Source organism: Triticum aestivum, chromosome 3D (genome assembly GCF_018294505.1).
Source record: "Triticum aestivum cultivar Chinese Spring chromosome 3D, IWGSC CS RefSeq v2.1, whole genome shotgun sequence".
Taxonomy (NCBI): Eukaryota; Viridiplantae; Streptophyta; class Magnoliopsida; order Poales; family Poaceae; genus Triticum; species Triticum aestivum.
This window is the reverse complement of record NC_057802.1, coordinates 590,551,802-590,567,217: the sequence shown is the minus strand read 5'-3', so window position 1 is coordinate 590,567,217 and position 15,416 is coordinate 590,551,802. Positions and strand designations below refer to the sequence as shown.

General features: G+C 47.7%; 2 protein-coding genes and 1 pseudogene across 2 annotated transcripts; 2 read left to right on the top strand and 1 right to left on the bottom strand.

Annotated features, from left to right (window-relative positions):
• Nucleotides 1–217: 217 nt before the first annotated feature.
• Nucleotides 218–2,790, top strand: LOC123080749 (probable NADPH:quinone oxidoreductase 1). Its single transcript, XM_044503685.1, has 3 exons — nt 218–414; nt 498–692; nt 2,220–2,790. The coding sequence occupies exons 1-3, from the start codon at nt 321–323 to the stop codon at nt 2,519–2,521; spliced, it is 591 nt and encodes a 196-aa protein (XP_044359620.1). The 5' UTR covers nt 218–320; the 3' UTR covers nt 2,522–2,790.
• A 209-nt stretch (nt 2,791–2,999) lies between these two features.
• Nucleotides 3,000–9,286, top strand: LOC123076600 (probable NADPH:quinone oxidoreductase 1; annotated as a pseudogene).
• A 2,544-nt stretch (nt 9,287–11,830) lies between these two features.
• On the bottom strand, nt 11,831–12,333 carry LOC123075712 (probable LRR receptor-like serine/threonine-protein kinase At3g47570). Its single transcript, XM_044498254.1, has 2 exons — nt 12,147–12,333; nt 11,831–12,039 (listed from the first exon to the last, which is right to left on the bottom strand). Exons 1-2 carry the CDS (start codon nt 12,331–12,333, stop codon nt 11,831–11,833), a joined length of 396 nt encoding a protein of 131 aa, XP_044354189.1.
• Nucleotides 12,334–15,416: the final 3,083 nt, after the last annotated feature.

The window sequence follows — 15,416 nt, the reverse complement described above, 5'->3', positions numbered from 1 at the left end:
TACAAAGTAGACCAATAAATCAGGACAGAGGTAGTACTCTAGTTTGCTTTCAAAATGGACAGCACAGTACTTTGTTTTGCTGAATTTTATGGTTTTGTTTGGCAAGTTTTTGGCCATCATCCAAGCTGATGTGCGAGCCTCACGTTTACACTGACCGATGCAGGTGCAGACTGCACCTTATTCAGGTTCAGGTTCAGGCTAGAGTCACACTCGCTCGGGCAACCCAAAGCAGAACCCACCCACCCCCCCGAAGGTGCCCGGCACAGCATCCCCGCCTCCTCCCTCCCAAAGCCGAAAGAAGCCGGGAGACGAGAGAGAGCATGGAGGTCGCCGCGGCGAAGCCCATCCTCCGCGTGGCCGCCGTCTGCGGCTCCCTCCGCAGGGCCTCCTACAACCGCGGCCTCCTCCGCGCCGGTACGCACGCTCTTCCGCCAATCCTCTTCTCCCCTTCTTAGCATTAGCACTAGTCGTCTGCTGACACGTCGTTGACTGCCCAGCGGCGGAGGTGTGCGAGGAGTCCGTCCCGGGGATGCGCGTGGAGCACGTCGACATCTCCGCGCTGCCGCTGCTCAACACCGACCTCGAGACGCCCGACGGGGGCTTCCCGCCCGCCGTCGAGGCCTTCCGCGACCGCATCGCCAGCGCCGACTGCTTCCTCTTCGGCTCGCCAGAGTACAACTACTCCATCGCGAGTAAGTGTTCGCTCGCTAGTCCTCCGCTCCCCCTAATTTTATTCTGGTTTCCCTACCATGTACTCTTCGATTGCTGAACCCATGTAAGTTTATCGCCCAAATTGTCAGTTGCTTCTGCTGCTGCTGCTGCTGCACGAATTGACATGGATACAGTTTAAAAGTTACCATGGTCAGTGTAATTTGGGGCATCTCTTCTTAGTGATGTTTAATGTCGCCTGCACTTGTTTCGTCGCAATTCGACAAGGTTTTTGTTTTCTGGAACTGTCGGTAATTGAGACCAACTGTGGTGGCATTGTGGGATGTTTCACAATTTGGTTCCCATGATGCACTATCAGTGGAATTGATTCCCATTTCACTCATTATGATGCCCAATTAGTGGAGTCCTGTCAAGCATGCTCTATTGGAAACATAACCAGTTGGTGGATTGTAGCTAAAGCAGCGATCATTATTTGTATGGGGACAGTAAGCATGTCATCATATCATATAGTATTGGGAATTCCTTTATTCCTTTCTTGCAAATTTTATAAAGAAAAGGGTATCAATATTCTATCATATCCTTTTAGCTCACATTAGTGTAGTTCAATGATAACTGGTAGAACTGAAAAATGCCCCTATCTAGTTCTATCGCACAAATACACAGCTGATCTTCCCTCAACACCTACCCCGCAAAAAAAAGATCTTCCCTCAACACCTGTCCAGCAGCAACCAACATTCTTGTAGTTGTTGCTCAGTTAAGTTTGGTTCACATGATTGCCCACCCTGTAACATTTCCAGATCTTACTCTTTCTGTCTTCTACTACTAATTTAAGCTAATCGATTAGTCTAACTACACAAATATGGCAATCTGGTACTCTGCTCTTTCAATTATATTATGTGCTCGAAGGAGAGCAGAGTATCAAATTGTCATATTTGTCTAGTCACAAGGAGCACAGTATATAAGTGAAAAAATACCAAATTTGATATTCTACACTAACCATCTTATGGGTCTAGGTCCTTGTGGCAATCCAACTATATAAGTGTTTTAGCAGATATCGCAAGATTATGTTGCTCTGATCTGCTCACATTAACAGTAGAACGTTGTTTGATTATATTAATTGACATCGGTGCCCCTATTTTGATTGAGCATTGCAGTGATTCTCATCAAGTTCACTTGCTGTATTCTCTCTTTGATGGGCCTTTTTTCATGAACCTGGCTCTCTGATGCAGCATTGCTGGATGGGCAGCCAAATTGAGCCTTTAGTGCTTGAACCTGTATTTGACGTTCACACTAAAACCATTCAATTTTCGCAACACCTTATGCGTATTGATGGACGTGTTGATGTCTGCAGCAAAAGAAGGACAAACAACTAACCTGAAAAATCCAATTATTATCGAGCTAGACACAAGCATGTAGCTGTAGCTTAGGTGTGAAGGTCGAATAGTTCAGTGGTTCCTAAATGGGGAACAGAGGTGCTGCTTTTCCTGTTAGATTGTATCATTGATACTCGTATGTGTGCTTGCTTCACATGTTTTGTGTTTGAACTACAGCCCCTCTGAAGAATGCACTTGACTGGGCTTCTAGGGGAAATAATTGCTGGGCAGACAAACCTGCTGCCATTGTCAGTGCAGGAGGTGGCTTTGGAGGAGGTAGATCGCAGTACCACCTCCGGCAAGTCGGGGTGTTCTTAGATCTTCATTTCATCAACAAGCCAGAGCTGTTCGTCCAGGCATTTCAGCAGCCACCCAAGTTTGACAACGATGGAAATCTGATTGACGCCGAGATCAGAGAGCGGATTAAGAAAGTGCTCTTGTCCCTCCAGGCCTTCACACTCAGGGTCCAAAAGGACTGAAGCAACACATGATTGTGTTAATCCGTCTTTGTTTTCTTTGGTGTTTTGTGCTGTTGGTGTTGTATAATATATGCCTTATTTGATGCCATTTTCACTTTACATTCAGGTGACGTGTTGTCAGCAGACTGAAATCTGTAATAAATATGCTGACTGTTTGTGGAGGGTTTAATGATTTGGCATCGAGGTTGTTTTTCATCAAGGTTATTTCCTTCCCCTTGTAATCATACATCGACACATTCCCCTCTGTAAAGCATGATGAGGATTTATCATACGCCTTGCCCTGCAAATTCAGTCTGTTTTTCCAGCATACTACTGTATGACATATACTCAGCATTGTTCCTGATTTTACAACTGAAATATTGGCTTATATGAATACCATGCACAAATTGACTGATCCTGTTGTCCTCCGCAAGAGATAAACTATACCCCCGTTTTCTAGGTTTAATTTTCTATCATTATCATGCCCACTTCTCTCTGAACGTTCTGTATTTTATTTCACCAGCACACATTGGCAGAATGGCACACACAAAATTTAAGCTTGAAAACCGGTTGCAAGTCATTGTGTTAAACAAACAAAGTGCTACAGCTTGTGTCCAAATTATATATTGCTCAATCCTTTCCTTTTTCTTTTTGAAGAACGGTTGTGCATATCATGTGGCCCTGAAGCAAGAGCGATCAAAATCGGTTGCAAAGTGGGTAGCATGATATGGATTGGAATTTTGAAGTATGATAACCATGATGAAAATTCAGTCAAGGACATTTTTTTTTTCATTTACCACGGCAAGAGGTAAGAACAATGAGGCCTTCCGCGGCCGCATCCGCGCCGCCGACTGCTTCCTCTTCGGCACACCAGAGTACAACTACTCCATCACAAGTAAGTGCCCGCTCCTCCCCCTCCATAATTTCAGCCTCGTTTTCCTGAGTACTCTTCCGATTGCTCAAGCTATGTAAGAATGTCGCCCAAATTGGCACTTGCTCCTGCACGAATTGACATGGATACAGTTTACAAGTTACTAGTGGTCAGTGTAATTTGGGCGTACATATGTTCTGTCTCAAATACAACCAAGGATTATGTTATGGTTTGTCGGCAGTATAGGTAATGGAGGCTGGCTATGCCAAATGATGAGTTTCTGTGTGCATAAGAGCAGTGTTTCAGAAGGTGGATTCACACTTGGTTTTCCATGGTGCAAAAGTGGCGGGTTCTGTCTGATTCCCATTATGGAAAATCAGTGTAATTGATTCTCATGCCATTGTCATGGTGCTTAGTTAGTGGAGTCATGTCGGGCGTGTGTATATTGAAAACATGAACATATAGTATGTTGAATCTAAAGTAGTGATCACGGAATACGAAATTTTTTAGACCAACTGAAAAAAGAAGGAACAATTTTGTCTTGTCAGTAAGTAAGCATGCCATCATGAAGTGTTAGAACCTCCTTTATTCCTTTCTTGCAGATTTTATAAAGTAAAGGGTGTCAATATTCTATACTGCCCAAAAATATTCTTTCCTGCCCTTCTAGTTCAATTTTATATGATTCTGTGATAACCGGTACACCTGAGAAATGTCCAATTCTTTTTGTTTTTGCGGGGAGAGAAATGTCCAATTCTACTGCACAAAATATCCAACGGACATTCCCTCTTTCTGCGTTTCAGTAGTTATATATGCTAATTGACAAGTCTGATTAAACAAATATGGCAATTTGATACTCAGCTGTTTCACTTATTATATTTGCTTGAAGGATGTAAGATACTATTAACAATCTATTGCTCTTGGCTCCTAGTGGCAGTCCAACTATAAAGTGTTATAGCAGTGTATATCAGTACTACCAGATAATCGTAAGACTATGTTCGAGTGAACTACTCACACTGACTGTAAAACTATGTTCGGTACTATTAATTGACAGCGGTTGCCCTATTTCGATTGACCAATTAAATGGTTCTCATCAAGTTCTCTTGATATTTTTCCTCTTTGATGTGCCTTTTTTTCATAAACCTGAACAAGTGGTTGAGCCTAAGACATGCTCTCTTATGCAAAATTGCTGAATGTGCAGCCAAGTTGAGCTCTTAGTCCTTGAACCTCTCTATCTGCTTCATAAACATTGGAATTCTGAAAATCATCATAAGCAATAATTTTTTGGTGTACTGGTCCAGTGCATACATACACTAGGCGCAGTAGAATAACATGCTTAGTTTACGTGCAAAATAAAATGATCAATTGTTGTAACACCTTAATTATCTGGAGCAAAAGGAGGACAGATAGCTAACCCGAAAAATGCAGTTATCATGAAGGTTGAGACATGAAGGCCCATAGACAGTTTAGTGATTCCTAAACTGTCGATGGACAAACTTTGACCAACTTTTTCTTATTAGAATGTATCATTGATGCTCGTATACGTGTTTTCTTCACATGTTCTGTGTCTCAACTCTCTACTGCAGCCCCTCTAAAGAATGCGCTTGATTGGGCTTCTAGAGGAAAGAATTACTGGGCAGACAAACCTGCTGCGATTGTCAGCGCAGGAGGTGGATAGATGACAGTACCATCTCCGGCAGGTCAGGGTGTTCTTGTTATAATTAATCCGAGGTCACCATCGATCTATCGAGTACCAAGCAATCACACACGAGGCATGACACCGAGATTTGTTAACGAGGTTCACCAATATGGCTACATCCCCGGGGCATGACTATGGGCGCTCCTTCCCATGACACCGTCACAATACCGCACCCTGTCCGCCTGGGCACCGGCACACGCCGCCGGCTCCCCCGCGTGCCCGTGCTATTATGTTGGCATAGGTTACGTCGTGTGCCTACCCCCACTATATATGAGAGGCCTTGGATATAAGTGTCCTACTTGGACGTGACTCCATTTCTTGTCTACACACTATACGACTCCAAGTCCAACTGTAACCTAACTTGTACAATAATATCCGACACAACTCTAACAAACTCCACCTTGACGAATATTCTCCACCACCTCGGATTCATCCGTGAGTCGAACCTCCATGTACATTGGACTTGAGATACGCCATGAGCACCACTGCTACTCCCAGACTCCATGTGACTCCACCTGCAACTCTAGTCCCTTCTCGTCTTCTTCACAGTCAACACTCGAGCAAAAATTAAGTTCCTCATTACTCAACTTTTTGCTTCCAATATCCGGAGTATCCGTTCAACGCCATCACACACCGATAACAGATCTGCGTGGAAGTGAACAACTCACATATTGAATGCCACATATAAGAGTTACCTGAACTCAACATCACCGCTCTTTCATGACCGTCTGTCTGAAACTTGAAGGAATTTCACCGTTGCCCTGTGTCACCCTGAGTCAAATTCATAGTTGTATCACCCTTCTTCCGGATAGTCTCTGATATGTCTCATAGCTATAGCACTCCGCCTCCTTCTGTACTTGTCATCTGCACTTTCCCATATGCACTGAACACCACAGAATATACGGCCATGTACCCTCTTAGCTTTTGACAATTTCAGACTTTCCACCACTTTCTCAGATTCTTCATGGTCAACTCCTGTCCATCAACCGGCACCGATAGACCCAGTCACCAACTTGAATCTAGTACTCGTCAACAAAGCTTCAACACCCCTGCACACTTTGTCTGACCACATGTCACACCATTAGTGCCTCGGTCTGGTGCTATGTCCCGTGCTTACCGCACACCTCGCCGTTATCACCGCGTCGAGCCTCTGCTGTCCTGGTCGAGTCTCCCGGGTAGCTAGCCCACACTGCCTCAACCCCCACTGCAGAGAACCATCAATCATCACCGACCGATACCGAGTATCACGTCTCCATCAGACCACCGGTACCTAGTCCAATCCACGTGCCTCTCACTTTTCCGCTGAAATAGTCTTCGACTCTCCATGCATTTACGTCGTAGCCCCTCCATCAGCACAGAGCATAGTCATCCATCAGACTTCAGCTCCACCTTCAACATGACTCCATGTAGCTGCGCTGTGCTACCCCGCGCCCTGTTGACTTCAAGCTCCCTTGTGCGCACCGTCTTGAATCAACCCCGTGCCATAGTCTGTCGAAGCCGCACAAGCCTCAGGCATGCACCACGTGTTTCCACGCCACAGAAGTCGGCCACCATCAGCATCACGCTCCTGTGTCGTCGTCGCTGAAATCACCGCCGTCTTCTGTCTAACCGACATCAATTTCGATCCATCAGACTGTCCAGTCCGACCCAGCCGAATTTACCGACTGCAACCATGCTCCACCCTGCGTCGTGTCTGCCCGCACATCCGTGCATTGCCTGACGCCCTGTGTATGCATGATCCTGCCATGCCACACTTCAGACTCCTCCAAGCTTTATGCGCGTGTTACCGTCCTTAAAGTACACGCACCAAGCACTCTTAGGGGTTGTTTGGATAGCAAGATTATAGAGAACTAGTTCTAGTTAAATGCAATTTCGGTTGTAACAACCAAAAATCTTGTTTGGATCACCTAACCAAATCATGGATAAAGAAAACTGAGTTCTACAAAACCTCAAAAACCCGGCTTATAGAAAAACGACTATTTGGCATTTTTATATAAACGAGTTTTATGAATACGGCGGCCATGTATGGAGCGCATGGTGCCATGGCCGACGTGCTCTTCCTTCTGCCGACGACGACGGCCGCAATCTGACCTGGCCAGATGCTACGCTATAGAGACGTGTTGGGCGCATCACGAGCGCCCCACGACATCCTCTTCGGGCATGAGCGAGTCGCCGCCGAGTGGGTGAGCTCGCCGCTCGGGCCCGGACGTGGTCGTTGTCGTGTCGCACGGCGACGCATCAGAGCGCCGCCACTTCCTTTGCAGGCACATGCGAGGCGACGCTGGCAGTCAGTGCCGCTCGGCTAGCCGCTCTGGCCCGGACGTGGCCGTCGTCATGTGACACGGCGACGAATCGCATGCTTCGCGACGTCCTCTACAAGCATCGGCGAGCATGTTGTTCGGGGCTCGCATGTGCCTGTTGCCGTGTGGCATGGCGACTTGGCGAGGTGGGAGCTGCCGCGGAGCACACATAGCCGATGTGTTCGTCCTACCAACGGTTGCTACAACCTGATCTCCCAATGAACATGAGCGGCGAATGGCATCACATCGTAAGCACTACTCCCTCCCTGGTCATCCCAGCGGCGCACAGAGGACACTACTGCATGGCCGGCCGCCGGCAGCCTGGTTCGTTTTGTCCTCAACGACTCCACCGACGGCGCCCTTGTCTCTGTCGCCCTACTTGGGGAAGCGGCCACAGCAAGGCTGACAGGAGCGCTCGACGGAGACGCTCCCGCTAAGCGCCAGCAGCTCAATAGATCGACTGAAGGAACGTATTGGAATTTTGACTAAGTCGCTATGTGATGGAGCTGCGTATCCATGCTTTACTATATTTCTCATCCAAACAAAGTATTGTATGTACTTACTTTACCAGAATAACTAACCAAAACAGGTTTTCCTAAAAATCCTCTAAAAACTCGTTTTCTAAAATCCCACATCTAATTCCCTGTATCCAAACAACCACTTAGCAAACATGACCCACAAGAGAAATTTTCATGCAAACCTGACCGAGCGATCCCTCCGCACAATTCCCTGCTCTTGTCTTGGTCCACTAATAGCTCCTCCATGCACGCACAAGAACTGCACTTTTTTTTTTCACAAACAAATCTCGTGGTACCCTTGGCTTTGCACAACTTGTACCACCACACGAGCAGCTCCAGGCCATCTGCCTTAGTACGTGAGGCCTCCTTGTTTACCATGCATGCAGCAGCCCCGTCCGTCTTCGCGTCACGCTCCTCGGAACCCCCTTGCACTTGAACAGCCATGCCTTGGCCCTTGCCTTTTTTCCTGAAAAAACGGCCACGCCTTGGCCTAGAGGCCCACCTGGCGCTGCCTGCTCGGTCCGGCTCGGCCAGAGCCACGCGCGAGCGCCCTTGAAAGTGCCGCCGCTCCGATTGAGACGCAAGACTCCCGCCCCTGCACGATCCCGCCTCCGCCACGCGTTGCGTCCCCGAGCCTCTGTTCCGCTGATCCGATCTACCGTCATCCTGCAGCTTCCGACTGCTTCCGATTCGTGTCACCGTTGCTATACTGGCCAAGACTCCGCGACATGAAAACTGCCGGCAACATCCGCTGCCGCCCAATTGCGCCATCTGTCGTAAACCTTTTCCACGACCACGACCTCCTCTAGATCAACAATCTGCGACCTCTTCGAACCTTACTCATGATACCACTTGTTATAATTAATCCGAGGTTACCATCGATCTACCGAGGACCAAGCAATCACACGAGGCATGACACCGAGATTTGTTAACGAGGTTCACCAATATGGCTACATCCCCGGGGCATGACTATGGGCGCTCCTCCCCATGACACCGTCACAATACCGCACCCTGGCCGCCCGGGCACCGGCACACGCCGTTGGCTCCCCTGCGTGCCCGTGCTATTATGTTGGCATAGGTTACGTCGTGTGTCTACCCCCGCTATATATGAGAGGCCTTGGATACAAGCGTTCTACTTGGACACGATTCCATATCTTGTCTACCTACTATACGACTCCAAGTCCAACCGTAACCTAACTTGTACAATAATATTCGACACAACTCTAACAGTTCTTAGATCTTCATTTCATTAACAAGCCAGAGCTGTTCGTCCAAGCATTTCAGCAGCCGCCAAAGTTTGACGCTGATGGAAATCTGATTGACGGCGAGATCAGAGAGAGGATCAAGCAAGTGCTCTTGTCCCTCCAGGCCTTCACACTCAGAGTCCAGAAGAAGGATTGAAGCAACACATGATCGTGTTAATCTGCCTTTGTTTTCTTTGGTGTTTTGTGCTGTGGGTATTGTATAATATGCCTTATTTGATGACATTTTTACCTCACATTCAGGTGATGTACTGTCAGCAGACTGAAATCTGTAATAAATCTGCTGCTCTACTGTTTGCCGAGGGTTTAATGATTTGGCAACATCTATAGAAATCAAGGTTATTTCTTCCCTTCCAATGTAATAATAGATCGACACTTCCCCTTCTGTAAAGCATTTCGGAGGTTTATCATACAACTTCTCCTGCAAATTCAGTCACATTTTCCAATGTACTATAAATTCAGTATTTTCCATGATTGTACAACTGAAATATTGGGTCAAATGAATATGATGAGCCAATAGCATAATCCTCTTGCGGTGTGTGCTCGATGTATTTGTATTTCCTTGATGCTAAATTATGAGTCAATAAAGATGGCGATTTTTGTGTGTGCATAATCCCATTGTCCTCTTCCATAAGATATGAATTATCCCACCTTTTTTGGTTTAATTACCCATCAACAGTTTTCTGTTGACAGCACGTGGTTATGGTCACCTGTACTCTTCTGGTTCTTTGTAAAAGTTTTGTGTTTCTTCTCAGGTGCAGAGCATGAACGTCTTAGATGTAAATTATTACTAGGTGTACCCTAGCCGCCCCTCCTCCCAACCCTAGCCGCCCCTCCTCCTCACCCCCCTCCCCCTCTTCCCTTCCTCGCCGCCGCCTGAGGCAGCCGCCGGGGAAGCCCGGGGCGCCAAGGATGGTGGCGGCGGGGCCTCGGTTGCCCTACATGTGCGTGGGGAACCCCGGATCTGGAGCGGCGGCTTCATTGGCAAGGCACGGCCGGCTAGCAGCCGTGCGGGCGGTGGATCTGGTGTCCCGGCCGCGCGGGGGCGGGATCCGGTGGTCGTTGGCGGCCGGCGGCAGCTTCTGCGGCGGTCGGTGCGCGCGATCTAGCGCCTCCCCTGCTCCCCTGTTCGGCGTGCGGGCCAGCCTGGTCGGTCCGCGCTTCCTCTTGGTCGCCAGTTCTGTACAGGAGGTGCTGCTGGTGGCGGGGATCTAGTTCGGGCGAAATCCCTGGCCGGAAATGACCGGCGCGCCGACGGCGACGCCTGAGGGCGCCGTTCCCCTCCTTGGAGGCGTTGGTATGGACTGATCTCCTCACTTCACCTTCCCCTAGGTCTCCCGGCCGAAAGCCCTAACTTTGTTGGGCGGCGGCGGCGCTCACGGCGCCGTTCCCTTCTTGAAGGCGCCGCTTTGGGAACCTTGGGGTTGGGTGGCGCTTGTGGGTGGTAGGCGACGGCGGTGGTGCGGCCCTATCCTAGCATGGGTTTACGTCCGTTGCTTGGAGATGGACTCGCGTAGGTGGAGGTCGTCGGCTGGCGTTGTGGTGGCGTCAATGGCGGAGGACCTGCCAAGGCTCGCGGAGGTGGAGGTCGTCGTTTGGCGTCGTGGTGGCGTCGATGGCGGAGGACCTACCAAGGTTGTCGCCTCAATATGCTCTGAAGATGGACCAGTGGAAGATGGCGGCGACGACACATGTGAGTGCATAAGACCGGTTTGAGCACCGGACCCGGCAGATGGCTTGGTCGGGGCCTCCGGCTGTAGATATTAGGCTTAGGTGAGAGGTATGGGTATGTGGCCCAGCTTGCACCCCTTCATAATTTGGATAGGAGTAGCGGCAGATGTTGCCAAGATGGCGGATTCAGGCATATTATTGTTCTACTTTATAAGGTCCTCGAGAATATTCAATAAAATGATCGCATGCATCTCTCAGATGCAGAGGCCGGGGATCATCCTCCTTTTTAAAAAAACTATGAAAGGGAAGACCAATCATGGAGTGACGCCGCGGACTTCTCGGTCTCATTTCAAATAGTACGAATCACACATGGCACATTGATCTACACAAAGTTTCGGTTCCGAATCGATCTTTGTTCATTGTCTTAGAACAAAGAAAGCGCTACCGAATATATCAAAAAAAATATTGCTCACTCCTCTTTTTGTTTCCCCAGAACGGTCGTGCACGTGGCCATGAAGCAAGGGCGACCAATCATTGTGACGCACTTCCTGATGCAGATGTTGTATTTTTGGTATACTCTGTTTTGATGTTCTTCACGCTCGGCACTACATCGCTCATCGTTATCCTATCATGTGGTGAGTCATTGGAGCAGAGCACACCAACCTCCTGTGTTGGGAGAATATCTGATGCACCCGTGCTTGTGGTACTACCGGTGCCCCAAACTCACAATGCACATTTTTAATGTTCAAAAATTTCTGAAAAATAGTTAGCACATCCACACAACATCAAGTCAAAATCCAAAACATAGATCGAAAAGATAAATGGCAATTGAACAGTATATAACATAAGTTGGGCTTTAGATTTGGCCCATTATTACATTGATATCAAATTTTTCATTTTTATATCTCAAGATATGTTTCAAATTTTGTGACAACGTAGATTTTTTTTCTTCAGATTTTTAAAATGTTATATGGCATCCGGTGCACTTGATACGAGTGTTGGCCCAAGAAAGTCAATGCCCATGTCGGAGCATTGAGTAGTCGTCTATCCACAGCATGAGCAAGCTGATCTGCCTGAAACAACTAGTGAACCCACCATCTAGGCTCAATTCTCCAACAAACATAGCATATGCCGACCTCTTTCCACTAAAGACTTCAAGGAGCATGATCTCATAAGTAAACACATTGTTGTTTAGTGACACTTTCCCATACAACCCATACTCTGAAAAAAGGGGATAAATGCAACTTTCAATGTGATTGACCAATAATAGTTAATCAACAGCTTAACAAATATTTGGTACACTGAGTAAGATAATCATTACTAAGTACCTGGTGACATGTACCCAGTTGTGCCACACATGCTCATGGCGAACGCAAATCCATCATCAACTTCTAGTAGCCTTGCAGTGCCAAAATTTGCGACATGTGCAATCATGTCCTCGTCAAAGAGCACATTGCTTGGCTTTAAGTCGCAATGCATAACGGTTTCATGGTAATCATTGTGTAGATACTCCATTGCTATCGATACCTTGAGCATAACGCCTAGGCTCTCACGGAACCCGAATTGCCTCTCGCCGCCTAGCAGGAAGAGAAGCAGTGTCTCTAAGTTACCATTGGGCATGTACTATAGCACCAACGCGCTGAAATCCATGTTAGAACATGTGTTGATTATCTGTATCAGATTGTGGTGCCGGGATATGTGAAGCACACGACACTCACCGAAAGAACTTCCAATGGCACGCTTGCAACAACGAAGCTATGTGTGTTGCTGGAGGGGGGGGGGGGGGGCTATGGCCCCAGCATCAATTATTGTGATTAGATGGAAACATTTTTAGCTTTTGCCCCTCCCAACACTCACATTTTGTCTCCCCCAACTCATTTTGTCTAGCTCCGACACTGCACTCTTAGGCAGTTAGACTGCATGTCAAGAACCTTTATTGCAACCACCAAACCATTGCCGACTTGTCCCTTAAATACCTTCCACATCCTTCATATCCCAACATGTTATCTTCATTGAAATTATCGGTCGCGCGAACAAGCTCTAGATGTGAGACTAACTAATCCAGCCAAACTATACTCATGCAGTCTCCTAGCTCCGGCGGTATTCGGCCTGAGAAGGAGTTGTTGTTGAGACTCAAGATTGCAAGGTTGTCTAGCCACCCAGCGAGGCCGACACCATCCCGGAGTGCCGATTGCTCTCGAGCAATATCCATCTCAGGTTCTCGTAGTTCATAAATTCTGATGGGATATGTGAGCCATTGTACTGGAGGATGAGGTTCTCGAGTGTACGATCGCTGACCAACGGCGGCGGGTGAAGGAAATATGCCCTAGAGGCAATAATAAAGTTATTATTTATTTCCTTATTTCATGATAAATGTTTATTATTCATGCTAGAATTGTATTACCCGGAAACATAATACATGTGTGAATACATAGACAAACAGAGTGTCACTAGTATGCCTCTACTTGACTAGCTCGTTAATCGAAGATGGTTGAGTTTCCTAGCCATGGACATGAGTTGTCATTTGATTAACGGGATCACATCATTAGGAGAATGATGTGATTGACTTGACCCATTCCGTTAGCTTAGCACTTGATAGTTTAGTATGTTGCTATTGCTTTCTTCATGACTTATACATGTTCCTATGACTATAAGATTATGCAACTCCCGTTTACCGGAGGAACACTTTGTGTGCTACCAAACGTCACAACGTAACTGAGTGATTATAAAGGTGTTCTACAGGTGTCTCCGAAGGTACTTGTTGGGTTGGCGTATTTCGAGATTAGGATTTGTCACTCCGATTGTCGGAGAGGTATCTCTGGGCCCACTCGGTAATGCACATCACTATAAGCCTTGCAAGCATCGTAACTAATGAGTTAGTTACGGGATGATGTATTACAGAATGAGTAAAGAGACTTGCCAGTAACGAGATTGAACTAGGTATTGAGATACCGACGATTGAATCTCGGGCAAGTAACATACCGATGACAAAGGGAACAACGTATGTTGTTATGCGGTTTGACCGATAAAGATCTTCGTAGAATATGTGGGAGCCAATATGAGCATCCAGGTTCCGCTATTGGTTATTGGTCGGAGACGTGTCTCGGTCATGTCTACATAGTTCTCGAACCCGTAGGGTCCGCATGCTTAAAGTTTCGGTGATGATTGTATTATGAGTTTATGTGATTTGATGTACCGAAGGTAGTTCGGAGTCCCGGATGAGATCGGGGACATGACGAGGAGTCTTGAAATGGTCGAGACGTAAAGATCGATATATTGGACGACTATATTCGGACATCGGAAAGGTTCCGAGTGATTCGGGTATTTTCGGAGTACCGGGGAGTTACGGGAATTCACCGGGAGAAGTATTGGGCCTTATTGGGCCATACGGGAATAGAGGAGAGCGGCCAAAAGGAAGGAGGCGCGTGCCACCCCTCTGGTCCGAATTGGACAAGGGGTGCAGCCCCCTTTTCCTTCTCCCTCTCCCCCTCTTTCCTTCTCTCCTACTCCGGAAAGGAAAGGGGAATCCTACTAGGACTTGTAGGACTCCCCACACTTGGCGCGCCCCCTCTAGGGCCGGCCTCTCCCTCCCTCCTTTATATACGGGGGCAGGGGGACACCTCTAGACACAACAATTGATCTCTTGATCTCTTAGCCGTGTGTGGTGCCCCCTCCACCATAATCCACCTCGATCATATCGTAGCGGTGCTTAGGCGAAGCCCTGCGTCGGTAGCATCATCATCACCGTCATCACACCGTCGTGCTGACAGAACTCTCCCTCGAAGCTCTGCTGGATCGGAGTTCGTGGGACGTCATCGAGCTGAACGTGTGCTGAACTCGGAGGTGCCATGCGTTCGGTACTTGGATCGGTCGGATCGTGAAGACGTACGACTACATCAACCGCGTTGTACTAACGCTTCCGCTTTCGGTCTACGAGGGTACGTGGACACACTCTCCCCTCTCGTTGCTATGCATCACCATGATCCTGTGTGTGCATAGGAATTTTTTTGAAATTACTACGTTTCTTAACAGCGGGATCTCACCCTCGAGTTATTCTCCCACAGAGGATGAGGTCTCGGAGCCGGCTAAGGCTGCCGAGGGATTGGGGCATGGAGCCATTGATATAGTTGAGGCTGGGGTAGAGACGCAAGGCTTTCATAGTTGGAGATCATTGGCGGGATGCCCCCAGTGAGGTAGTTGTTCTGTAGGTCCCAGTCTCATCCACCCGATTGCGAATATTGTTGCAAAAATAATGGCATCCCAGCTTGCTCCATTCAATCACGCCCTTATCTGCCAATCCAAGAGTGCTTTCATAAAGACCAGAAGTATCCATGACAACTTCTTGTATGTGCACAACTCGGCTACAAAATTGCACTACACTAAGAAGCCAACCCTTCTCTGCAAGCCCTACATCAAAAACGCTTTTGAATCCTATGCGATGGGACTACCTGCTGGATATCCTGCTCAGACCTGGCTTTCCGGCTAGATTCATAAATATGCTCACCGCCTTTTCTATGCACGTCGTCTTCATGAGTTATGCTCAATGGTACTTTGGGTGAGCCCATCAAGCATGGTCGGGGTCTACGACAGGGTGATCC